Here is a 25,819-nt window from a genome sequence, read left to right as displayed (position 1 = left end):
AGTGAACCCATGAAAGAGCATTTTTTTATAAGCTCCCCAGTTCAGTCTCAAGTTCAAGAGGGTGAGAAAACCCAGACTAATGTTTCTGCCAGGCCAAGTTGTAAATAAATTCTTGTGGCATGTTCAGAAGTCAAAACCAGAAATGTAAAGCCTGCTGAGGAATGCTGTGTAGCACGGGGTGGGGGTGGGTGGGAACCTTCTAACTTTAAAAACAGAAGAAAATCCTCCATTGATTTTCTTCTCAGAATGTCCTGAAACTTCTTCTAAAGATGCTAGCAAAGAAAAGTCTGAAGCTAGCCTCAACCTAACTATCCTGGAACTACTTGTGAGTAAACCTGAACAAAAGCTCTGTAAAGCCACATGTACATCCATTTCTTAAGAGAGTGAAGCAGAACTAGCTTTGTCTCTTGAAATGGAGGCAAAGTCCAAAAAAGAAAACAAACTGATTGCTCTGGATTTGTTTCACCTGTGTTGTTGAGAAGCAAAAGCATTAGGGTTGGTCACAGGTGCACTTTGATTTAGCACCTTGCATGTTTGGTGCTGGCATTTAAAAATAAAATTTCAGTGGTAGCAATATTTGGCTTCACGCAGACAGCTTGCACAGGATTCTGGGCTTCCAATTCTTTGTCCACTCTCTTGTGACTGAAATCTGATATTACTTGCTGGTTTAGAGACAGAACAGTGTTAATGTTTAAACTTTATTCAGGTTTCAGGTAAACACTTCCTGCAGTTGGAGGCTCTACTTTTTGAAGTCCTTCCTCTATCAAAAGGCAGTTCAATAGGAAGCAAGAGCTGGGGGGATCTACACTATTGCTTTTAAAGCACTTTAAAGCACTTTGAAAACATTTTGAAAACTGTATATGCAGTGTGTCAAAACAGTTGTCAAAACTGTTATAAAGCACTTTAAAGCAGTAGTGTACATCCCCCCAGCTCTTGCTTCCTATTGAACTGCCTTTTGATAGAGAAAGGACTTCAAAAAGTAGAGCCTCCAACTGCAGGAAGTGTTTACCTGAAACCTGAATAAAGTTTAAACATTAACACTGTTCTGTCTCTAAACCAGCAAGTAATATCAGATTTCAGTCACAAGAGAGTGGACAAAGAATTGGAAGCCCAGAATCCTGTGCAAGCTGTCTGCGTGAAGCCAAATATTGCTACCACTGAAATTTTATTTTTAAATGCCAGCACCAAACATGCAAGGTGCTAATCAAAGTGCACCTGTGACCAACCCTAATGCTTTTGCTTCTCAACAGCACAGGTGAAACAAATCCAGAGCAATCAGTTTGCAGGCAGAATGCTCACCCATGCAACTCCCTGCCACTGCTAAGGAGGCAGTGAGACAGTTATATTTTTGTGCATTAATAACCTTCAAGACTGGAAAGGTGTAAGGCCTATTGATCTTAGTGGGCCTTACTTCTGAGTAGACATACTTAGGATTGTGCTGCAGCTGTGTTTTTAAGGTGATACAAGATTATACACACACACCCCATGTTTACCAAAAGAACAGTTTGCTGGTTACTGCATCATTTTTGCTTGGGGAAAAAAGGGGGTTAGACACCCTAAAATAAGCAGGGCCAGATAGGAATTGTTTTAACAAGGACTCTGGAAAAGGTGCTACTGAATCTTCTTTGGCCAGGAAGGACCTGGGGCATTGCATTTTTCTCCTGATCCTTCTGGAGTCCAGATTTGGGGGTGTGGACAATGGGAACACACACAGACACACAGCACCTCTCACTTTAACATTTGATTTTAGGTGTCCTGCGTTGGTAGCAGTTACAGGGCTGACTGCAGGGACAAGTAATAACCCAGACCAACGTTCCAGCAGACAAGTTTCAGTGCATGGAAGTTCAGACAAATATAGGGAGAGAACCATATAACAGGCACAGGGTCAAGACACAGGCAAGCAAGCCAAGATAATGGCCCTGTCCAAAAGATACTTTAAACCATGGCTTTAACCAAGCTGTGGTTTAAGGTGTCTTCTGAACAGGGCCATAAAGTCAGACAAAGCAGAAGTGGTCAAACAGAGGCAGCCCAATACATACACAATCCAGTAGCACGGTCAAGCAGGAGTCCAAGTTCATAGCGCAAGGGTTCAAGATGGACATGGCAGGGCGAAGAAACCAGGAGAAGCTGGGGAGAGGTGGCTTCCAGCAGCTAGCAAAAGCCAACTGCTGGGTTTTTCCTCATAAAGGCTGCTGAGCCCCACCCAGACTCAGGTGCTGCCAATTAGAGCTCTCTAGCCAGAGCCCTACTTGAAGACTTGCTTTCTCCTGAGGAGACCATCTTTGCAAATGAGCACTGTTGTTGGGTATTTATTATTTGGCCATGAGAACTAAATGGAACCACCATCTTCATGAGCAAGTACCTCTGAATACTAGCTTACTGTCGCTTCTTCACCCACGCATTTGTCCCTCACTATTTCCTCTTTTGAAAAAGAACATAAGAAGCGCTATGCTGGATTAGACCCAGGGTCCATCTAATCCAGCACTCTGTTTGCATAGTGGCCAACCAGCCATCGGCCAGGGATGAACCAGCAGGACATGGTGCAACAGCACCCTCCCGCCCATGTTCCCCAGCAACTGTTGCACCCAGGCTGACTGCCTCAAATACTAGAGATAGCACACAACCATCAGGGCTAGTAGCCATGGATAGCTTTCGCCTCCAGGAATTTATCCAACCCCCTTTTAAAGCCATCCAAATTGTTGGTCATCACTACATCTTGTGGTAGTGAGTTCCATAGTTTAACTCGGCGCTTGGTGAAGAAGTCCTTCCTTTTATTTGTCCCGAATCTCCCACCAATCAGCTTCATAGGATGACCCTGGGTTCTAGTATTTTGAGAGAGGGGGAAAAATATCTCCCAATCCACATTCTCCACACCGTGCATAATTTTGAACACCTCTGTCATGTCTCCCCTCAGCCTCCTTTTTTCCAAGTTAAACAATCCCAGTTGTTGTAACCTTCCCTCCTAGGGGAGATGCTCCAGCCCCTTCATCATTTTAGTTGCCGTTTTCTGCACTTTTTCCAGCTCTATGATGTCCTCTTTTAGGTGTGGTGACCAGAACTGTACACAATATTCTAAGTGTGGTCATGGCCCATCCCATAGGCTGTTTTGATCCCGTCGCTTCTCCTGCACACAGCAGGGGATAGTGGCAACTTCCGTCTTTAAAAATAAGTCGGACTTACTGGGGTGTTTTTTTGTGGCACTAAGGCAGCTAGAAGGAGCAGGAGGCGTGCAGGAGGCAGATTTTGTTGTGAGAGGGACCCACGAAAATCCGTGAGTGCCCAGTAACGAGCGTGCAATAAAACACTCGTTTAATGGTGCTCTTAGGCCCTTCCTGTGGGCATCACAGAAAGCCCTGTATAAGACACCCATATAAGTTGTGACCCAGCAAAATGAGCACATCACAAATTGACCTGGCTGGTGACTTATGGAAGGCTGCTAGGGCGTTGCAGCCCCAAATCTATTTCCTGGATCTGCTCCACAGAGTCCTGAGTGTCTAGGTTGACCCTTTGGAAAGGAGGACAGGGCTCCTGTATCTTTAACAGCTGTATTTTAAAAAATCAGCAAATGTCATTTGCATGCCTGCAGCACCTAGTGAGATTCCCTCTTCATCACAACAGTTAAAGCTGCAGGAGCCCTGCCCTCTTGACGGTTGAAATAACAGGGCCGTTGAAATAGTCAAGACTTGTCAGACATCTTTATTCCACATGCGATCAAAACGTTTTGAGTTGCAACAATCAAGTCCAAAATTCAACCTGTTCCACACTTTATCAGGTTGTTCCCAATCTGAGAGACGAATGATTTAAAGGGACCCAATTGAACCAAAGTTGTTGGTGGGTGTGTTGTGTTCCGCTGTGTGTATCCAGTGTTGAGACTTCTGAGCGATACGATTCTATTACAAGAATGTGTATGCAGACTGTTTCGTATGAAGTATAAGTGTAGCAGCATCTACACGGCAGAAGGAAAGCTGTTACCTCACCTTTACTATATATATATTTTTTTTAAAAAAAATATTTTGGCCTGCTGCTGCTGCTTCCAACTCTCTCTATGGACCGAAATTGTCCCCCGCCCCAAAGTGCGTGGGTGTCCCCCGAGGAGAAGCCCAATTAAGACACCAGAAAAGGAGGAGAATGAAATTTGAGGGACCCGGGTTAACAGTGCTCAGCACCACAACAACCGATATTCACTCATTCTTCCTGGAGAACCAAAGACAATGTTAAAATTTGGGAGCCTTTTGTTCTTTTCCTTCGTTTTCAATCCGACAGGTTCGTTTTCAAAGGCACTTCGCGCCGGCTGCCTCCACACAAAACAGGAAATGATACTGTCAAAGTGCTACAGAGGGACAATAGTTCCTAAAGACAGCTGTGCGTTACGGGAGAGGTTGGCTGCCGTGGATCCGCCACTCTGCACGTGGGTAATGTGACTGCGGAAAAAGGCACTGCCGGGGGAGCATCACTGCATGTACGGGTATTTCCAGCCCCCCAGGGGCGCATGGGTTTCCTTGACGGCCTGAGGAGACGTCCACCGCAGGATGTAGTAGGGGCTTCCGGGCTTGTCATTCGTTCCTGTTTCCAAAGGGAGAAATTCACACGAGGGTTAGAGAACGGCGAGCGCTTCCTTTTATTTAAATAAAGAAACCCATGTTGCTAGACCTCATGGCCGTGGAGAGCCAGTTGGAAACGCAACATTTTGCAAGGCTCCCCAAGCAGAACTGGTTGGTGCAGGGGATTCAGCAAAACCATGCAAGCTCCATCCCAGCACAAATTTCCACCCTGGGCCCGCCCCTAGCGCACCTGAAACACGAGCACCTCCGAACGGTTGTTGGGCCACAACAGACCCGGTAGACTTGTCGTTGATGTAGAAATTGCCGGCTGCGTTCCGGAGCAGTTTGGTCGCTTCGGCGATGACAGATCTACGAGAAACAAAGGCAGGGAGGAACAAAAATGTTTTTTTTAAAAAAAAACTGGTATAGGGTTAGCAGTAACACGGTGGGCGCAATCACATCTGCACATCAGGGTAGGCCAAAGGGAAGATGCACTTGGTGCATCAGGAAAAACATCAGGAAAAGCTTCCTGTGTTAGAGCAGTACGACAATGGAACCAATTTCCTAGGGAGATGGTGGTCTCTCCCACACTAGAGGCATTCAAGAAGCAGCTGGATAACCATCTGTCAGGGATGCTTTAGGGTGGATTCTTGCATGGAGCAGGGGGTTGGACTGGATGGCCTTAGAGGACCCTTCCAACTCTACGATTCTATGAACCTGCAGGCCTTCTAGAAATCTAGTGCTAAAATGTCCTGCTTGTGGGTCCGTGGTCGACAGCTGGTTGGCCACTGATGATCTTAGACAGGGTGGAAATGGCCCATTAGAGCAGGGAGAGAGAGAGAGAAGGACCAATCTTGACAATGTAGGTAAAACTACCTATTCAATTAAATATTATGAGTAGGGTTAAGCGGAGAAAGAAAATCTGGGACATAGCAATACACGAAAAGTTGACCCAGAAGTTAAGAACACATAGAGGGATAAAGAAAAGAGATACTTTCAAGACAGACTGGCAAAAATATATAGACTACACGAAAAAGGAATCAAACAGAACAACTTTGGCAGAAGCCTATAGAAATCTGTGGGACTCATAAAAAACACACACCAGATAATCAACGATCTTCTTGAAATACTTTGTTGGACATGTCACAATGAATGAGATACCTCTGTTTTGCAGATTTAGTGCTGTGATCTGATGTAATTCACCAAGTGTAGGGAGGGTTGTAGAATAAGTATTGATGTGTACAGTTTTAGTTTTATTTGTTTTTTCTTGAGTTCAGTGTATTTAATAATAATAATAATAATAATAATAATAATAATAATAATAATAATAATAATTTCTATTTAAAAAGTAGGTCTAGTGCCTAACATATGTGCCCCAAACCTACATTTATTTGTTTTTTAAAAAAACTAATTACTTGCGCACACACACACACACGTATTCGCCCTGCCTTTTTGGCACCCTGATGCTAAATGCAGTCAGGATGAGACCAGGAAGAAAAGAAAGGGGGAAAAAACCCAATGCTTACTTATCCTGTGCAAATACCGCCCCTGTGAGGCCGTACGGAGAAGTGCTGTCGATGAGCTGGAGAATCTCTTTGTATTGATTATCGGGGTAAACGTAGACGGATAGGACCGGCCCGAAAATTTCCTGTATTGGGGAGAGAGAGTGGAGAAAAATAAAACCAAAGGTTAGAAGGGGGAGCTTTGGAAAGGCCATTGCTGAGGGCTGTCGAACCTTCTTCAAATACTTAAAAGGTTGTCACACAGAGGAGGGCCAGGATCTCTTCTCGATCCTCCCAGAGTGTAGGACACGGAATAACGGACTCAAGTTAAAGGAAGCCAGATTCCAGCTGGACATCAGGAAAAACTTCCTGACTGTTAGAGCAGTATGACAATGGAACCAATTCCCTAGGGAGGTTGTGGGCTCTCCCACACTAGAGGCCTTCAAGAGGCAGCTGGACAACCCTCTGTCAGGGATGCTTTAGGGTGGATTCCTGCATTGAGCAGGGGGTTGGACTTGACGGCCTTGTAGGCCCCTTCCAACTCTGCTATTCTAGGATTCTAGGATTCTCCAGGACGTTGGGGTGGTGATTCTGTCTTGATTTGGGGCCCCAAAGCAAGTTTTGGGATTCATTAAGGATGAAAAGTGGGTCGTAAAAGCTCACCTCTTGCATGATGGGATCCTTCGGGTCTGTGGTCTCGATGATGCACGGCTGGACAAAATAGCCCACCTTGTCGTCGCAGCCGCCCCCGGCCAGGATGCTGAGGTTGGGCGACGTCTCGGCGTGTTTGATCCACTTCCTGATGCGCTCGAAAGACTGGAAGAAATGAAAGAAGAAGAAGAAGAAATGTAAACAAAATATGGAAGACTTTAAAAATCAGTTTGCGATAATCGTACCGTGGCTGGTCACAGTCCAGGAAGGCATGTTTAGATACGGTTGTCTTCAGCAGGCGCTGGGAAGGAAACAAATGCTGGTGCCTGTGTGACTTCAACGGGCAAGGAGTTCCGCAGAGAGGGAGCCAATGCAGAAAAGCCCCTGCTCCAAGCGGAACGCAGTTCATTGCAACACCACCAGGAGCACACCACCTCACACGCACAGTGAGTAGGCGCGGTGGAAAGGGAGAAGGTGCACTCTCTCAAATCTACTCGTTCCAAATTGTTTAGGGTGTCCCATTTCCTAGTGCGAGGCCAGGGTAAGGAAAAGGTTTCAAAGACTCCAAAAGGATTCCAATTCGCAGTGGGAATTCCAAAATGGCGGCACCACCAACCCCAGCTCAACGTCATAGAATCATAGAATAGTAGAGTTGGAAGGGGTCTCTAAAGCCATCCAGTCCAACCCCCTGCTCAGTGCAGGAATCCACCCTAAACATCCCTGACAGATGGCTGTCCAATTGCCCCTTGAATGCCTCTAGGGTGGGAGAGCCCACAACCTCCCTAGGTCACGGGTTCCAATGTCATACTGCTCTAACAGTCAGGAAGTTTTTCCTGTTGTCCAGTCAGAATCTGGCTTCCTGTCACTTAAGCCCGTTATTCCGTGTCCTGCACTCTGGGAGGATCGAGAAGAGATCCTGGCCCTCCTCTGGGTGACAACCTTTCAAGTCTTTGAAGAGTGCTCTCATGTCTCCCCTCAGTCTTCTCTTCTCCAAACTAAACATGCCCAGTTCTTTCAGTCTCTCTTCATAGGTCTTTGTCTCCAGACGCTACAGCAACCTTGTTGTCCAAGTGTCACAACCCGTCTTCCAGGCTGGCCACGCCGAGGAAGCTTGAGATGAAGTGGAATCAAGGAAACAGATCCGTGCGGGCAACTAAAGAGGCCGGAAGCCATATTGGGTGTATCAAGAGGAGCTGGTGAATGCTGGGAGGGAAAACTTGCTGCACCGGCCCAAAGAAATCTTCCCGGACGGCCGAAACGCTGGGGCCCCGAACCCAATGGGCGTGACAAGAGATTAGCTCGATTCAACAGGGGAAGCGAAAGACTTCAAAGGCGTCCCCAGCACCAGAACGGGAAGCGTGCAGACGGAGACCACGGGGGGAGGGAGGAGGAGGAGGAGGAGGTGGGAGTAGAGGGGTTATCGTTATTGACAGATGCCTGCTCTTAAGCTGTGAAAATACGTTTTTAAAGAAAGCGTTTGCCAGCTCAGCCGTAATCTCAGCAGGGTTTCATTCGGAAGAGGCTCAGGCTCCTGGGAGGCGGAGATAGCAGAGCAGAGGGAGAGGAGAAGGCGCGTGGGGAGAGATGGAGAGACGCAACGCAGGGCCCCCCGAGACCGGCGGGAAGGGGGGAATCCAGGGAACGGGACACGGCAGGGCGGAAGAGGGTGGGCAGCCACGGGACATGCAGCGGAACTGGGATTCAGGTGGGGTGAGTCGGTTGCAGGGCCCATTCCGCGTTAAAGCTGAGCTGCACCCCGAAATTGGGAGTTTATACACCCCATCTTTAAAAGTTACCCTCTGAAACACAGTGGGGTGGGTGGGGAATTCTTCTGGAATCCTGAACTCCTTCGGTGTTTGCATTTGTGGGTTGTAAAAAAAACGTGCCGATTCCCACCCGCAAAGCTTCGGTTCAAGACCATAGTACAATTTATGTGAAATATATTGTAATGCCGCAAATCAGCCCACAGTACAGCCAGCAATCAAGGGAAAAGGCGCGTTCTAAAAAGGCCAAGGAGGGGCAAAGACGTCTTTTCTGAAAAGATAAGAGAGTAGGAAAAGGCGAGCGTCCCGAGGTTGGTGTGTGTTCAGGAGCGGGGAGCCACTACTGAAAAGGCCCTGCCTCACCTCGGATGGCGAAGCACAAGACTCTGTTGGATTCCGGGAGACAGAACTCGTCTCGCCGGCCCAAAGAAAGCTTTCCGGATGGCCGAAACGCTGGGGTCCCGAACCCAACGGGCGTGATGGTTTTGTCACATGGGCAGGCTGATGTGGGAACAGGCGTTGTTTAGGTACCCAGCAAGTTGTGAGTTTGGAGGGCAGCTCTGAAAAAGATGGGAGGCCCTCTCCCCTCAGAGAATCTCAGCACGCTGGCTTCTTGAATCTGTAGGTCTGGCGTTTTCCTGTTGGATTTTTGGACTCTCGGAATTCAGGCTATCTGTGCGCTGCAGATGGTAGCATCTGTTAAGGCATTAGTGATTTTGCTTGATAGAAGGTGGGGTAAATTTGGCCGGGGCGGAAACAGAGGTGTCCTGCTTGGCTCGAAATCTTGAATTTCCATAGAATCCTAGCATCGTAGAGTTGGAAGGGGCCTATAAGGCCATCAAGACCAACCCCCTGCTCAATGTGAGCATGGGGTATATTTTACCAGGAGCCATTTGGCTGACGGGCGGTTCAGACCCACATACTAAATAAAAAAATACTGTTGTTAGAAAGCATAGGAAGCCAGCTATGATTTGGCTTCATTTGGGAGGAATTCCTGTGGATTTCATGAAAATCCACCTACCCAATAATTTCAACACTGCTTTCAAAGGGAACGGTTGCACATAAGGCTGTGTGTACCAGCAAACGCTCACGGAGGTTTTCAAACTTCCACCTCAAAGCTAGTTCTTACGGACGCCCTTATTAGATTGCGAGGTTCCGTGTATGTTTTTCCTTTTTGCGCAAAAATCCGTGTGTGTTTTTTCGCAAATGTAGGCATCAATCACATGCATTTCTGTTTTTGAAAAGAAGACGTTTTTCCTCCCATTGATTGAAGCGCATTTGTGCACGTATTTCAAGAAAGGTGCATTTTTTCAAATGCATTTTTTGTGTGTGTGTGTTTCACGACACATCGCAGAACTCGGCAGAAGATGAATTTCGACCACAGGTGGCATCCGGGTCCGTGTTCAGTCCTGGGAGGTGCAAACTGGGTCAATCATGGTCAAAACCAAACTGAAACCGATTTCTCATGCATCCTGATTTGTCTATAATTTACCTTTCCTTCTGCCGGAAAGCGGAACGATATATTTTTTGCAAAAGATGAGGGTGGAAAGCGAGCAAGAGATGAAGAGGAAGCCAAAGGAACTTTTGTTATCAGGCAAATAAAGAATATAATAATAGATGGGCAATGTGGTGCAGTGGTTAGAGTGTTGGACTGGGACTCCAGAGACCTGGGTTCTAGTCTCACACTCGGCTGTGAAGCTCACTGGGTGAATTTGGGCCAGTCACTGACTCTCAGCCCAACCTACCTCACAGGGTTGTTGTTGTAATGAGGTTGTTGTTGTAATACTGTTAGTTTTACCCTACCCTGTGCCTGTTTGCATTCTCTTCCCCTCCTTATTGTTTTATTATGACTTTATTAGAATGTAAGCCTATGCGGCAGGGTCTTGCTATTTACTGTTTTACTCTGTACAGCACCATGTACATTGATGGTGCTATATAAATAAATAAATAAATAAATAAATAAATAATAATAATAATTGTAAGGATAAAGTGGTGGTGATGTTCATGTAAGCTACCTTAGGATCTTTGGAGGAAAGGCAGGACATAAAAATAACAAATACATTAATAACGTGAAATAAATAACATAAATAAAAGGGTGACAGGCTGCAAAGAAATATACACCAACACACACTCACACACTGTTTGGTTCAGCCACTTGGCATTGTGCAGTTTTTAGGTGTCGATTCACACATGCAAAAACTGTAATACAAAAGTCCTGTTTGCTGTATGTAGTGGTTCATTCACACACACCTACAAACCCTGACGGTCATGAAATGATGACCCCAGGGGTGTGCAAACCTAGTCTGTGGTCCTCCAGGTTTCTCAGGGCTGCGGAGCAGCGCAAAAAGCCAGAGAAATGTGGAACTTGACCTCGCCCTCAACACAGACGCTTTCAGACCGGTAACGTCCACCAGCCGCCTAGCCAAAGAACACCCCGCATGAGGCTGAAGGCAGCGTGACGGCCAGCGCAGGAGGGGACAGAGATCCGTTACCTTGTTGTCGATCACAGCCGAAAAGAATGTTCCAAAATCCTCCGTCGGCTGGTGGGGAAAGCAGACAAGGAAAGGTAAGGAAGAGAAGGCGTTGAATTATACCCTTGGTCCCATATCGCTCTCGTTTGCCGACACGGACTGGCGGCAACAGTTCTCGGGGTGTCAGGCGGGGGATTTTCCAGCCCTGTCCAGAGAAGCCGGGGATCAAACTGGGGGCATTTAACGGGCAAAGGAAGGGGCTCTGTGAAGTCACTCCCACCCACCCAGCCCCAGGACAGCGACTCCAAGTTGCCCACCCCTGATATAAAGGTGGGGAACAGGAAGGGAACACAAGATCCATGAGTCACGCCCTCCTGGCCCATTCTACCTCACAGATCACGGTGTCCTGGTTATCGGGCATTCCAGGGCCTTGTCCCTCAGCTGTGGAATTCACTCCCCGCGCCCCTGTGGTCGACCGAGAGTTTCGAGGTGTTCCAAGAAGGTTTGAAAACCTTTCTTTTTGAATTGGGGGGGGGGGTTGGGGGGTTGGCTGGCTGTCCCGGAGATAAAACCAAGCTGACTTTTTTTGTGGTGGCCACGACACATTTTAGAGGGGCGTTTTAAGGTTTTATTGTTATATCCTCTTAATGTCGGTTAAGGTCTTTAATGAGAATTATTGTATTTATTCCATTTTTGTAAACTCCTGACCTATTTCATCTCATGCACAGTACTTCATTAGAAAGCACTATATAAATTATTATCGTTATTATTATCGACAGTCTCTTCACCCTTTCTCTCCCCCCCCCCCAATTAGTCCTCCCCAATGGCCGTGACCCATTAATATCTGGATCACCGAAAGAGAGAGTCAAGGACGAGCAAAAGTAACCGGGAATACTTTTGGGGAGAAGGAGGGGAGAGCTGAAAAGTGGGGAGGGGGGAACCCCTCGATAAAGAGGCATCCTCCATAGGAATTAGCAGCCAGCCAGCACAGCCGGCTAATCCCATCAGCCCCCCGCCGAGCCGCAAAGCCCCTTCAGCGGGAACGGCGCTCCACCGCCACTCACGTCTCCCACTTTGATCTCGCGGTGCTCCTCCAGGAGCTCGGCTTTGATGCGGGGCCAGAGCGAAGCCGGCGCGTAAAGGCGGGAGCAGGCCGAGCACTTCTGGCCCCCGTACTCGAAGGCCGAGCGCAGCGTCCCGCTCACCACGCTGGGCACGTCCGCCGAGGCGTGGACGAAGTGGAAGTTCTTCCCGCCGCACTCTGGAGGGGGAGAAATGAGAGACGGTGAGAAAAGGCGGCCTTGAACGGGGCGGGTGGGAGGGGTGGGCTAGATGATCTCCAGAACCCCTTCTGACTCGGTGACGCTAAGGGGAGTGGGGAAGAGTCAGCTTCCACGTGCCCCACTGCCCTCCAGCCCCCCAAAAACCCAGCAAAAATGACAGGAGGATAGAGAGCGAATGCAGAGAATTTAGAGAAGTCAGAGAAGTTAGGTAACAACCCTTAAGACCAAGGGGTGTTAGATCAACCAGCATCTTCAGTGGAAAAGTGGGTGGGGGGCATCTCCAGGTTCTTACCCCCAGCAAGCCGTGGGAAGTTGTGGTACCGATCCAGGTTTTCAGAGACCTGCTTCCAGAGTCGTTTGAAGGTCCTAAGAAGGAGGGATAGAGGGACGATGGTGAAGGACCTCCATGGGGCAGACAGTCTCCGTCTCCTGCCCGTGACCTGCCACTCACGAGTAGATGAGGCAGGGCCAGATAGACAAAAGATCTGACCTTGTAAAGAGCCATTTCTAACATCCCCTCGATTCTGTTTGAACCCGGGGGGGGGGGGGGGGACAAAAAAACTTTTCCCAAGAGTAACGTGTTCAGAGGAGGGCAGCAAGGATGATCAGGGGTCTGGAAACAAAGCCCTATGAAGAGAGACTGAAAGAACTGGGTGTGTTTAGCCTGGAGAAGAGAAGATTGAGGGGAGACATGAGAGCACTCTTCAAATCCTTGAAAGGTTGTCACACAGAGGAGGGCCAGGATCTCTTCTCGATCCTCCCAGAGTGCAGGACATGGAATAACGGGCTCAAGTTAAAGGAAGCCAGATTCCGGCTGGACATCAGGAAAAGCATCCTACATGTTAGAGTGGTACAACAATGGAACCAGTGACCTAGGGAGGTTGTGGGCTCTCCCACACTCGAGGCCTTCAAGAGGCAGCTGGACAAGCATCTGTCAGGGATGCTTTCAGGTGGATTCCTGCATTAAGCAGGGGGTTGGACTCGATGGCCTTGTAGGCCCCTTCCAACTCTACTCTTCTGTGATTCTATGAGGCCTTGGGGATTTAACCCTCCTAAGTCCTTGCTCCTAACTGAATTGAAAGCAACTTTTATTTGCTCACGTTCCTTCGTTGATCGTGCTTCCCTTCCCACCCTTTCATTTTCCACCCATTGTCGAATTATTGCAAGCACCTTGGGGCAGACTTCCTTTTTTTCTTTTTGAACCCTGCTCCCCCCGCTAGCGCCCCACTGCACCAGGGGATCATGGCAATGAGGGGCTACGAAGAAAACACCCTCTGGCCCTGTGACATCTTCAGCAGACCACCCACCTGCAGCCATAGGAACTAGAAACTTTAAAAAACCCAAACCCAGGCATTTTCTGGGGGCTGAATCCTCTTCCGTCACTCGCCAGTCTTGTAAGATCTCTCAGGGGCTGTGTCAGCGGGTGCTTTCTTCCTCCGTCTCTCTTTCCTGGGGGTGGCTACCAATTTTCACCCTCTGCGATCACCACCCCTCCACCTCCACCCCACACGCCTCGGTTCGCCTGCAATCTCCGGTTGGCAAAAGGACTACCAGACTATTAAAAGCGCCAAGGCCTCGGCTAAACCTTTGCAATGCCACGCATGGATGCACCCTGCTCCTTAAAGGTGGGGGAGCTCATAAATTAGCGCAGAAGTGCAGAACTCCTGGTGTGAGGCCATTAGCATTTTTATTGTTTTGAAAAGCAAGAGTTTGGTCACACTCGAAATCAAAAAGAAGAGGGGAAATTGAGAGAGAGAGAGAGAGAGAGAATAAACCGAAGCACTTTTCTCTCTGCCTCTCCTCGGTTACTACAGTCCAGAAGTTGCAGCATATAAACCAGAAGTTGAGCCACCCATAAATAGGACTTCCAGGGAGTTGAGCAACCCATACATCTTGAGTTCCCAGAAGTTCTAGGAGTAGCAGCCTGAGGAACCCGCATAAATGACTTCCCAGAAATTGAGCAACCCATAAATCCAGGAAATGGCAGCGTATAAACAGGAAGTTGAGCAATCCATAAATCTGACTTCCCGGAACTTGAGCAACTGGTAAATATGACTTCCAGGAAGTGGAAGACTACACACAGGAAGCTTAGCAACCCATAAATACAATTTCCAGGAAGTTGAGCAACCCATGAATATGACTTCTAGGAAATGGCAGCCTTTTTTCCTCCTCCCTCCCAACCCTTTTTCCTCTTGTGCTGTGTCTTCCGGGGCAGGGATGGTCATCTTTGCAACTGCTCAGACGTTTTTGTTGACTTCCAACCCCACTTGTCCTCCGCCCAGACACACACCTCACACACAACCCACAAGCGATCCCAAAACTCTGCACTTACGGCACGCTGCCGGTGAAGTTGACCCCACAGAGGTGCTCTGAGCTGGTCACCGTGTCGCCAAAAACCGGGCCGTCGGCCGGGACGAACTGGATGACGTTGCGAGGGAGGCCAGCTTCCAAAAGGATCTTGTACACTGTGTAGCTGGACAGCATAGCCGTGTCGCTGGGTTTCCAGAGGACCACGTTCCCCTGGGAAAAGGGGGGAAAGCAGGCATCTGGTTGTTTGCTTTTCTTGTCAAGACCTTTGCTCAGAACAAGAAGTCTCTTTGGCCCTGTTCAGACAACACACTGAACCATACTACTTAACCACAAAATGGTTAATGGAACGCATTAAAGGTTAATGCATTCCATTAACCATTTTGTGGTTAAGCAGCATGGTTTAGCGTATTTTCTGAACGGGGCCATTATGACCGTCGTTAGCCTTGATAGGAAGGAGTGAAGCCTCCATGCCCAACAGTAGGCTATCCCTAATTCCTAGTTGCTGGGGGCTACAGCAGAAGAGGCACTGAATGCAAAAGGCTAGAGGGCAAGCCAGCTCACTTCTCCTCCTCCTCCTCAATTTTCCTAGCACTAGTTTTTCCTGATTCGCTTTATTAATGTTAGTATCTTAGGTTTTGAATTATTCGCACGCCAGCCTGAGATCTAACCCTGGCGATAGGGCTGTTTTTAAAAAGTAAACAAACAAAAAATAAAACTGACAAACAAGAAAGGTTTGCCCACCTTTCAAGTTAAGATTCACCTAAACTTTATGCAGGTGGCGCATATGCGCCTTTCTATAAGCACATGTGAGTGAGTGATAGATAGTTAGATAGATAGATAGATAGATAGATAGATAGATAGATAGATAGATAGATGCATGTGTGCCTGTATTTATATGTGCACATTCATGTACATGCATGCAGTGGCATGTATACATGCACACATGTGGGGTTATGCATGTGCACCTGCGTGCATTCTATGTGCATGTACGTATGCCCATGTATATGCGTGCATGCATGTCATTATGTGTTAAAAACTGGCCCACATCTCTGGTGATTCTCTGCTCAGCTGCTGGCAGACAGCAAGCCCTTGGTATGCAGAAGCTCACGCATTAATGCGCAGAGAGGTGCTCTTCAAATACTTGGAAGGTTGTCACACAGAGGAGGGCCAGGATCTCTTCTTGATCCTCCCAGAGTGCAGGACACAGAATAACGGGCTCAAGTGACAGGAAGCCAGACTCTGGATGGACATCAGGAAAAACGCCCTGACTGTTAGAGCAGTACGACAATGGAACCAGTGACCTAGGGAGGTGGTGGGCTCTCCCACCCTAGAGGCCTTCAAGAGGCAGCTGGACAACCCTCCGTCAGGGATGCTTTAGGGTGGATTCCTGCCTTGAGCAGGGGGTTGGACTCGATGGCCTTGTGGACCCCTTCCAACTCTACTATTCTATGATTCTATGAAAAACTGGCACACTTCTCTGGTGATTCTTAGTACAGCTGCTGGCAGGCAGTGTTCAGAAGCTCATAGCTAGCTCCTGCAGTATGCACCATGCGGCAGCAACAAAAATAAAGACCCCTTCTCCTTAAAAATGCAAGGCACCATGGAGAGAAGGGGTGTTTTTTGTGTGTTTTTTAAAGACACCGCCCCAGTCTTCATGCGCAGACGCTCACCATCAAAGCCGGTGCTCCTGCCAGGTTGCCTCCGATGGCGGTGAAGTTGAAGGGAGAGACAGCAGCCACGAACCCCTGCAGGCGTGGGGTGAAAAGGGATGAGAATTACACCGTGAACCGGAGCCTTCGGAAGGACAGGGTAAAACTTCTCTGGGAAAAGACGGTAGTAAGCCAAGAGACCTGAACAAACGCCACTGATATTTACGCATTTTACATACAAGGAGGCAGGGATACAGCGGTTTCCAAAGAGCATACAAAACCCACAGAATCTCAGCCCCCATTTCAACGACAAAAAAATAACCGCCCGATGAAGTTTCTGACCCTCCTTCTTGTCCAGGGCTGAAATAAACACACCAAACTCCGAAAACGTTTCACTCGCCACCCTTCAAAAGCAAATGGCGTTGAAAAGCCATCACCAAAACAAAACGAAGATAGAAACACAAAGAAAAGCAAACGCAGCCAGAAAGGTCGAAGAGCCATAAAGCCAGAGGATGTTGGAAAAGATTTAGAGGTAAGAAGCGGAAAGGTTCCCGCTGTGTTTCGAAGTTATGATTATCACTAAGAAAAGGAAGTTCCTAGTCCTCATGCTGTGAAGAAATGCTCAAAATTAGGTGGGCGAAATTTCAAGAGCTGAGCAGGGAGAGGAAAGTTGGGTGGGTGGGGGGAGAAATTAAGGTTGGAGCACATGCTTTGCCCCATGATTAGCAAAAGCAGGGTTATTTATTTATTAATATTTCTATGCTGCCTTGTTTGCTAAAAAGCCATGCAGTTACGCAAGAGCAAGAAAATGTACACATGTGGGTCATTTGTAAAGGGGCTTTATATACATCTCTTTAGAGAGGAGCTTATAGACCACCGAGAAGGGAAACGGCACATTTCGGCTATTTTCGGGTGTGCGAAGAGGGCGTGACGCTTAGCCGGTCTCCTCCACGGCTTTGTCGAGCTGCCAGCCACCATCTCCACCCCCAGAATGCCCCATTTCGAAGGGTATGTGGGAGAAAATGAAGCCTCTCAGCCCAACACAGACGCAAAGGAGCTGCGATCAGTTTTGGAAAACCCTCCCGGAAATCCAGAGCCTAAGATTTTGTCCCCACATTTCCTTCCCCAAATTCTGGTCCAATTTTCAAAGGTTCGGAAGCCCGGGCCGGCAGTAATCCGAACGGATTCAATCCTGACCGCTGCAGGGGGTGGGTGGGGGGTCCCCGTCTCGGCCTTTTGACCTACCTCCAGTCCCCGATAGACCATGCTGTTGGTGCTGGGGGCCACGCTTATGGGCTGCTGCCCCTCCAGCTCCACGGCGTACTTGGCGTTGAAACGGAAGAAGTCTATGAGCTCCGCCGCTGCGTCGATCTCGGCTTGGATGACCGTTTTGGCCTGGGGATTTAAAGGGGAGGGGAGTTTAGGACGGATCACAGCAGCTTCTGGAAGAATGGAAATGTAGCAACACCAGGGGGTCGGCAACTAGAAACCACTAGTTGAATTCCGCCCGAGGGAGGCTGTCGGTTGGCCCCTTAACCAAGCCGTAGGAGACGCAGTTCGACCTTTCAGAGCGGGGGGGGGGGGGAAGCTGCACAGAAGTCAAGGAACGGTTGGTGGTTGGGAGGAAAAGTGTGGCCCAGTGAAGGGGTCCTTTCGAGAACCCCCAAATTCCGGACTGCCATTCAAGGCGGGCCAGATATCCCCACCCCCTGTACGTCTGCCATTAAAATGGATTCCCCCCCCCCAGTTTTTTCAAGGGGAAAGCAGTGTCCATACGAAATACGTCCAAAGAAAGGCTGTGAGATTCAAACGCCAGACCCAGCTCCCAGAATCCCTTGCATGGCCCACTGAGGTTCCAACCTGCTCACATATTCACCTGTCCGACCATGGTCTTGGCCAGGATTTCGGCTCTCCGCGGCCCGCTCAACATGTCGGCGGCTTTGAAAAAGATGGCAGCGCGTTCCTGGACGGGCCAGAGGTCCCATTCTCTCCGGGCGGCCACAGCAGCGTCGATGGCCTTGTTCAACAAATCCTGGTGGGGTGGAAAAAAAGGCAACGCGGCTGTTCTAAACCCTTTCCACGATTTCTTCCTGCCAGCTCCTTCGTCCCGCTGTTGTCCAGATAGTACAGCCTTTCCCATCAACCCCAGTCCCGGAATTACAGCCGCGACAAAAACCTATCGTGTCGACCGGAAAATCCACCGGACGCGGGTTCTGAACACGGACGTCGCTCACCTTATCGGCGTAGCAGTATTTGGCCACTTTGTGCGAATGGTTAAACGGCTGGGGAAAAAAAGAAAAAGACAGAAATTGAGGTTTTTTTAGTGTGCATTTCTGTGCAGGTCTGCTCAGAGGTAAGTCCCCCTTACTTACGTCTGAGGTAAGTAAGCATGTATAGGGCTACAATCGGAGGTACGTTCTATTGAACAGAATGCGTCTTACTTCTGAGTAGACATGCAACCCCCCAGATATGCTACAATAAAAGAGGGTTTCGCGTCACCAAAGGCCAACCAGGCCACTGTTGAAGCAGATTTAAAGGAAAGCATTTTTCCCCAACTCTAAACCCCCTGCAACGTTTTTGAACACATTGATTTATACTAAAAATTCTCCAATGATAGAGGCAACTGGATTTACTAAAGGAAAAACAAACTGAAGCCACTTATGTAGAGTTAGGACAGAATCCACTAGCAACTAAACAGTTACAGCTTTTGCAAACAAAGCGGCATTTAATTCTTAGATGTTGAATCTGACGCACGTTTAGAAAGAAAAAAAAGTCCTATAACTCCCGGCATTCCTCAGCAAGCCATGTTGGCTGGGGAAGGCTGGGATTTGTAGGACATTTGGGGCTGGGGAAAGCTGGAACTCACCGACACTTGATACCTGATGTCAGCCGTCCACACCTCCTCGCCCCCAACGACACACGGGATAGCTTCGGTCTTGCCCTTCAAGTCGCTTAGAGCCTACGGAAGAAGGAAACTTCTTTTTTAAAATCAAATCACTTATTTGCCTCTCCCATCTCATCCCAGCAGTCTATACAGAGGCAGATGAGAAGGGGAAGCAGGGACATTCCACCAGCCCTGCTGAAAGACGGCTTCATTTTCCCCCTCTTCCCTCCCCACCCCTTTTTCCTCGCGTGTCGTATCCTTTTAGATTGTAAGCATGCGGGACAGAGGCTGCCTCTTTTACTGGCTGCATGCTAAGTTGCCCTGAGAACCTTTTGAGTTGAGGAGCGAGATAAAAAGTCTTTAAACAGACAAATAAATCATTCAGATCATCCAAAGCTCCTCCTCAAACCCCTACAGCTAGCTTCTCAACTCCTATGATCATAGAATAGTAGAAACGGAAGGGGCCTATAAGGCCATTGAGTCCACCCCCCTGCTCAATGCAGGAATCCACTTTAAAGCATCCCTGACAGATGGCTGTCTATCTTGAAGGCATCTAGGTTGGGAGAGCCTAGGACCTCCCTAGGTAACTGGTTCCATTGTCATACTGCTCTAACAGACAGGAAGTTTTTCCTGATGTCCAGCCGGAATCTGGCTTCCTGTCACTTGAGCCCATTATTCCGTGTCCTGAACTCTGGGATGATTGAGAAGAGATCCTGGCCCTCCTCTGTGTGACAACCTTTCAAGTATTTGAAGAGTGCTCTCATGTCTCCCCTCAATCTTCTCTTCTCCAAGCTAAACATGCCCAGTTCTTTCAGTCTCTCTTCATAGGGCTTTGTTTCCAGGCCCCTGATCATCCTCGCTGCCCTCCTCTGAACCCCCTCCAGCTTGTCTGAATCCTTCTTGAAGTGTGGTGCCCAGAACTGGACGCAATACTCAAGACGAGGACTAACCAGTGCTGGCATGAACTTTTTCTTGATGTAAGAGACCTTCCCACCCCCGTGGGCCACACACTCTTTTTCGACGGAGCTCCGTAAGTGTCCAGACCTTTATCCCTTGCTTCTCCACAAATGACGCCCCCCCCTTCTCCCTTACACCTGGAGCACCCAACGCCTCTGCACACTACCTTCTGGAGAGCGGCTCGTTCGGGGCTGCCGGACATGAATGCCAAAACCGGCTCGTTGGCCACCTCGATTGCTGCACGGTGCTGCCATCGCAGCCTGGAAGGGAAGAAGAGAAAAGAGCCGGGTGTTAACTGGATTCCTGTAAATCCGATTTGGAATGATCTACTGCTTCAAGAGTGATTCGGGTCTCCATTTATCACCAGGAGATCTGCTAGCCAACCAGACGTCTCTGGGCAGCCCACAAGCAGGACACGGGCGCAATAGCCCCATTCCTTGCTCGTGTTCCCCAGTACACTGTCTCTGATAATGGAGGTAATCTATAGTCAGCATAACCATTGATATTCTTATCCTCCGTGAATGTATTATTATTATTAATTATTATTATTATTATTTATTATCCCACCCTTTCTCGCAAGGAACCTAGGACGGCTAATCACCCATATAGAACAGGACAACATACGAACACCATTAAAATCATGACTCCGAAAGGACAAACATAATCCAACACAAAATTTAAAAACGGGGATTGGTTTAATCCCATTTTAAAGCTATCCAACTTGGCAGCCGTCACCACATACTGTAGAAGCAAATTCCACAAGTTAACCATGTGCTGTGGTGAAAAGGTCTTTCTTTTACGTAAAGAAATCCGTCTTTTAAAGTTAGGTTAGAACCTTCCTTCCTCCTGGCATGTTAGCTTTCTAGCTGCGGGGAATTTTATTTTTTCTTCTTCTTCACATGGATGCATTCAGCCATGTAAGCTCCCAGCTGTAATTTATTTATTTATTTATTTATTTATTTATTGCATTTCTATACTGCCCAATAGCCGAAACTCAATAGCTGTAGCTTGCAGTTGTACACCCCAGGCCTAAGTCGGATATCTCTGCGAGAACAAAACCTGAGAACTGTAGTCCAGATGTCTTCGACGACAACTCCCAGAATTCCAAAACTCCAGCAGAGCTTTTTTGCAAAGCTCACAAACGAGCAATACAGAATTTGTAACTGAAAACGCCGAGCGAAGCCAGACTCACACAGACCCAACTTGCTGCAGATTTTACAATATCTACCTTCCTCTGCCCTTTTAGCACCCTTTATCAATTTTTTAAAAAATGGATTTTAAAGACGATTTTTTTTCTTTTATGAGAAGCTGGCGGTTAGGCGAAGTAGCGCTCCAAACGGCCTCTCCAAATCCATCCACCTTGCCCAACGTTTAAAGTCCAAGGTTCAACCGTCTGGTCAGCACTTTGCACGCTCAAGTAACTAGACCTCTGCGTCTCAGGACGAAGTTTGAGGTTCTCCTCCGCAGGGCGGGGTTTCGGAACCCAGCTCAAAGCTTCACATTTCAAAAAGACGTCCTCCAACTTCAGGGAGAGGGATTCGGAACGGCGCACCTGCGTCTCTGCGTGTGTTTGCTTTTCCCAAAGACGGGCGGCATGGTTCCTATCTCGTGCTAGGCCACTCTTAGTTTTGATAACAGCCATAAACAAAAGTTCAGGGAAGATAACCAAAGTGGAGGCCTCCAGGACATTTGCAAACAAAGGGTGAAAATGAGACTATTAGGAGATAAACTGAAGATAGCCTCCTGTTTCCCAACACCCAGAAATCCTTGCCAGATAGGAAGAACACACATTTCTAAACCAGTTTGGTGCAGTGGTTAGATTGATGGACCAGGACTGAGGAAATCCAGCTTCTAGTCCCCTGGGAGAGAAAGCTCACCCAGTGATTTTGAGCCAGTCACTGACTCCTAGCCTAGCCCACCTCGCAGGGTTGTCGTGAGGATAAAATGGAAAGGAGACAGAGGATCACATCCGCCACCTCAGGCTCCTCGGAGGAAAGGTAGGGTAGAAATGCAACGAATAAATAAAAATTTAGCTCTGCGGAATTTCATCGGTCAGAGTCGTTCTCTGGATTCCTGCCTTGAGCAAGGGGTTGGACTCGATGGCCTTAGAGGCCCCTTCCAACTCTACTACTCTAGGATTCTATGGATGACGAGTAAAAACGTAATTGCTATTACTGAGCATCATAATATTTTAAGAATAGAGGCGGAAAGTTGCTATTTGCAAATCTTTTAAAACATCTACCGGTTTTGTTTTATTTATTTACTTATTAAATAAGTAAATTTAGTTTAGCTTTGCTTTGTATTTTAGCTTTGCTTCATATTTTAGCTTTGCTTCGTATTTGTTCTTTTGTCCTTGCTTGTTTTGAGGGCTTTGAAACATTATTTATTGTTGAAGCATAACTTCGTTTACGCTGAAAGTAAGACTTTCAACATTTGAACTGGCGGCATATAAACACCACTTCGATATGGATACTTTATATAGACACTTGGTCTCTTTTTGTTGACGTCTCTGTATAATTCTTAGAAAGCTGTATTTTATTTACATTTCATATGCATGCATTGAAATTAATATATTCACATCTATGCAGCTACATTTTATTTTATTTTCCTCTATTTGTTTCGTTGAAATTTTACAACAACAAATAATTGTATAGAACGCAGCAAGTGAAAAGTTTTCAGTTTTATTCGGTTTATTTCCACTTTCTCTTCTCCCAAACGAACCTGCCCATTTGTTAAAATTCTGCATCCGAGAAGTGATACCGAATGGAGAAAGACAGGCGTTTCTGCCCCGCGGGTTCATTTTAGGGTTAAGGTCATCTATTAACTCAGTTGAAGCAATTTCTCTTGTGTGGGGGAGAGAGAAAAAGGAAATTTCCCACCTACTGACTACATGCCAAAAAGTTTCATCACAGCCACAACCTGGCCCTTTTCAAAGTTTTTGTCTTGCAGCATAGGAGGAAGGGGCGGGTGGGGAGAGAAACCTGTTTTTTTCCAAACTATCTGAACTTGAGGAAATGTGGGTGTTGGGTTTTTTCCAAGGGCAAGTTCTACACTACTGCTTATAACGGTTTAAAAGGGTTTTGACAACTGTTCAGGCCCAGGACACATTACATATACCGTTTTTAAACTGTTTTTAAAGTGTTCTATCCTACTTGGTCAGGGAAAAGTCCTGAGAATCGATGGGCTTCTGGACAGAGAGAGAGGAATTCAGCTACCATCACAAGGCAGGGATAAATAAGTAACGTGCCCCCTTTCTTTACACACACACGCAAAGTTTATTGAAGTGCAGCTGCACAGGCAGAAATCGCAAAATCTTCGAATAGCATAAAAGAGGCAGGTCCAAAATCCACACCTGCCTGCCCAATAATAAGTCAGATAAAGAAGTGAAGAGAAGGGGGTCTCTGAGCACAGCGGTGAAAGCAAAGGAGGGGTCATTTATGAAAACAGGGCACCATTCCCCAAGGTCTGTTTGAACAGGACAGCCCTCCAGATGTTGCTGGATTCTAATTCCCATCAAGCCCAGAGTCGGGGATGATGGGGGTTGCTGCCCAAAACACCTTCCCCTCGTTAGGGAAGGCTGAAATAGAAGGTATAAATTGGGGGGGGTGCCCCGCAGACAGATGTTGCTGGACTACAGAGCCCATCAGTTGGCGATAATGGTGTCCAAAACATCTTCCTCAAATTGGGGTGGGATGAAACATCTGTAAATAGGGCAGATGTTTCCAGACTACAGTTTCCGTCATCCCTGCCCATCAGCCACACAAGGTGTGGCTGATGGGAGCTGGAGTCCAACAACAGCTAAAAGAGCACAGCTATGAGACATTCCAGGAGGGGAGGGAGCCTGGAATGCTCCCGCCTCCCCCAAAAGTAGAGGGGGGATCCTAAATTAAAAGGGGATGTTTTGTACAAGGAGGTTATTACGAAGACACATCTAAAATTAGAGCCCCCCGTCCTAAAATAAAGGTTATTTCAAGAAGACCACCCCTAAAAATAAGGAGGGGAGGGGGACACACCCTATAGATTTTGCATTGGCACCCCAAATCCAAAATGTGAGTTGCATGGTGAAGGGGGGAGTGGTCCCAGCCTGGGTGACCCCCTCCCCCGTGAAGATCTGGGAGGGGGGAAGTGCACCCCCTCCCCTTCCTCAATCACCCCCCCCCCATACCCAAATCCAAACTCACCCCACCCTGGGCAGCGTCCTCTGCAATAAAGGCAGCCACATCTTCCTTCCTTGGGGGAGAGTTTGCAAAAGGGAATCCCAGGCGTAAGAGCAGAGCACGCTTGAAATGCCCCCCCACCTCTTACTTTGGGCTGAACCATTATTGAGGAAAAGAGGGGGGACATTTGCACTCCCCCCACTTTGGCCAGAAGGGTACAGCCCGTGGCATTCACTCAACTCTTTGTTTTCTTGCTGCAAACTATAATTCTAAATGCTTAAATTGTTGTTATTTTAGCCTCCAGAGATCAGCTTCTTTAGTTGCTATATTTGTATTCAGACTTTCCTTCCCCCCCCCTCTTAAAGTGCAGCATGTGGTCTAGTCCGTTCCTCTTCGAGGAAGGGGCAGGAGCCGACGGAGCCAATCGGAACGCTCCTCCGCAACGTTCCGACCAATCAGGCGCCGGCCTCACGTTGCAACCCCTGCATAAAGGACTTAAAAGGGAAAAAGGTGAGAAGACTCCTTAAAGGGGGGAATATGGAATAAAAGGAGGAACAGAAGCTTAGAAAAAGGAGAACAAGCTGAAGAATCCACCTTGGACTGTGGACAGAGGCCCCTAAAGCTTTCCTCTCCAAGAGATATATTACCTCCCCAAGCTGGTAACAGTTCCACAGCAGGCAGAAATTCAACCGGTGCAACGAATCCCCACCCCCAAATAAAAGGAGGTGGGGCAGAAGCTTTAAAAAGTGGAAACAAATTTAAAGCAGCCGTCCCTAAACAGCTTCCCTGCAGATGTGCCGGACTACAACTCCCAGCATGCAGGCTGGAGCATGCTGGGAGTTCTAGTCCAACACACCTGCATCACTCCCATCTTTGGAAAACTTTGAGAGCCAGTGTGGTGTTGTGGGAGAGCCTGGGGTGTGTGGTGATTAAGAACATTGGGCTGGGGAGACCCAGGTTTGAGTTCCCATTCGGTCATGCAGCTCACTGGGTCATTTTGGGGCAGTCCCTGACTCTCAGCCTAACCTACCTCACAGGGTTGTTGTGAAGAGTAAGACCATGTAAGCCACCTTAGGTTCTTTCAAAGAGGTCAAACGCCAGGATAGCTGATGGGAGCGCCTCTCCTGGCGTGAACCAACCCATACAACACTCATAATTTAAGTCCCTTCTCCAGCCTCCATTAGGGAGGCTCAGAAGGTGGCAACAAGGGAGAGGGCCTTCTCTGTGGTGCCCCCCCCCCGCCACAATTATGGAATCAACTCCCCAGTGAGGCCCACATGGTGCCAACGTTATTTTCTTGGAGCCAGGTTAAGACTTTCCTCTACTCCATGCCATTTGGCAGCATACAATAGATTTTTAATCACAGAAAAGTAGAGTTGGAAGGGGACTCTAGGGCCATCTAGTCCAACCCCCTGCTCAAGGTAGGAATCCACCTTAATGCATCCCTGACAGAGGGTTGTCCAGCTGCCTCTTGAAGGCCTCTAGTGTGGGAGCGCCCACAACCTCCTTAGGTAACTGGTTCCATTGTCATACTGCTCTAACAGTCAGGAAGGTTTTCCTGATGTCATGGGATATTGTTTGGATATGCGTGTGTATACGTCTGCTCAGTTTATGTTTGAAGCTAAACCATTTTTATATTATGGATAGTACT

The 25,819-nt window shown here is 47.9% G+C and overlaps 1 protein-coding gene across 1 annotated transcript; it reads right to left on the bottom strand.

Annotated features, from left to right (window-relative positions):
- Positions 1-3,676: 3,676 nt before the first annotated feature.
- On the bottom strand, positions 3,677-24,295 carry ALDH4A1 (aldehyde dehydrogenase 4 family member A1). Its single transcript, XM_063145162.1, has 15 exons — positions 24,193-24,295; positions 20,178-20,271; positions 19,037-19,129; positions 18,405-18,452; positions 18,047-18,202; positions 17,416-17,565; positions 16,192-16,266; positions 14,544-14,731; positions 12,504-12,577; positions 11,993-12,189; positions 10,950-10,997; positions 6,707-6,859; positions 6,068-6,189; positions 4,792-4,910; positions 3,677-4,563 (listed from the first exon to the last, which is right to left on the bottom strand). Exons 1-15 carry the CDS (start codon positions 24,231-24,233, stop codon positions 4,451-4,453), a joined length of 1,671 nt encoding a protein of 556 aa, XP_063001232.1. The 5' UTR covers positions 24,234-24,295; the 3' UTR covers positions 3,677-4,450.
- Positions 24,296-25,819: the final 1,524 nt, after the last annotated feature.

Source organism: Elgaria multicarinata, chromosome 20, assembly GCF_023053635.1.
Source record: "Elgaria multicarinata webbii isolate HBS135686 ecotype San Diego chromosome 20, rElgMul1.1.pri, whole genome shotgun sequence".
Lineage (NCBI taxonomy): Eukaryota > Metazoa > Chordata > Lepidosauria > Squamata > Anguidae > Elgaria > Elgaria multicarinata.
The sequence above is the reverse complement of the archived record's forward strand: the minus strand, read 5'-3'. Positions and strand labels throughout refer to the sequence as shown.

What these genes read in the sequence shown, in the direction of transcription:
- ALDH4A1 (XM_063145162.1), bottom strand. Translation starts at nt 24,233, where the DNA reads ATGTGGCTGCCTTTATTGCAGAGGACGCTGCCCAGGGTGGG. An exon ending in AACTTCACCGGCAGCGTGCC is followed by an intron (nt 12,578 to 14,543) that starts GTAAGTGCAGAG and finishes CCTCCTTCTTAG; the next exon opens with GACCTTCAAACGACTCTGGA. An exon ending in CGGCTGTGATCGACAACAAG is followed by an intron (nt 6,860 to 10,949) that starts GTAACGGATCTC and finishes CATTTCTTCCAG; the next exon opens with TCTTTCGAGCGCATCAGGAA.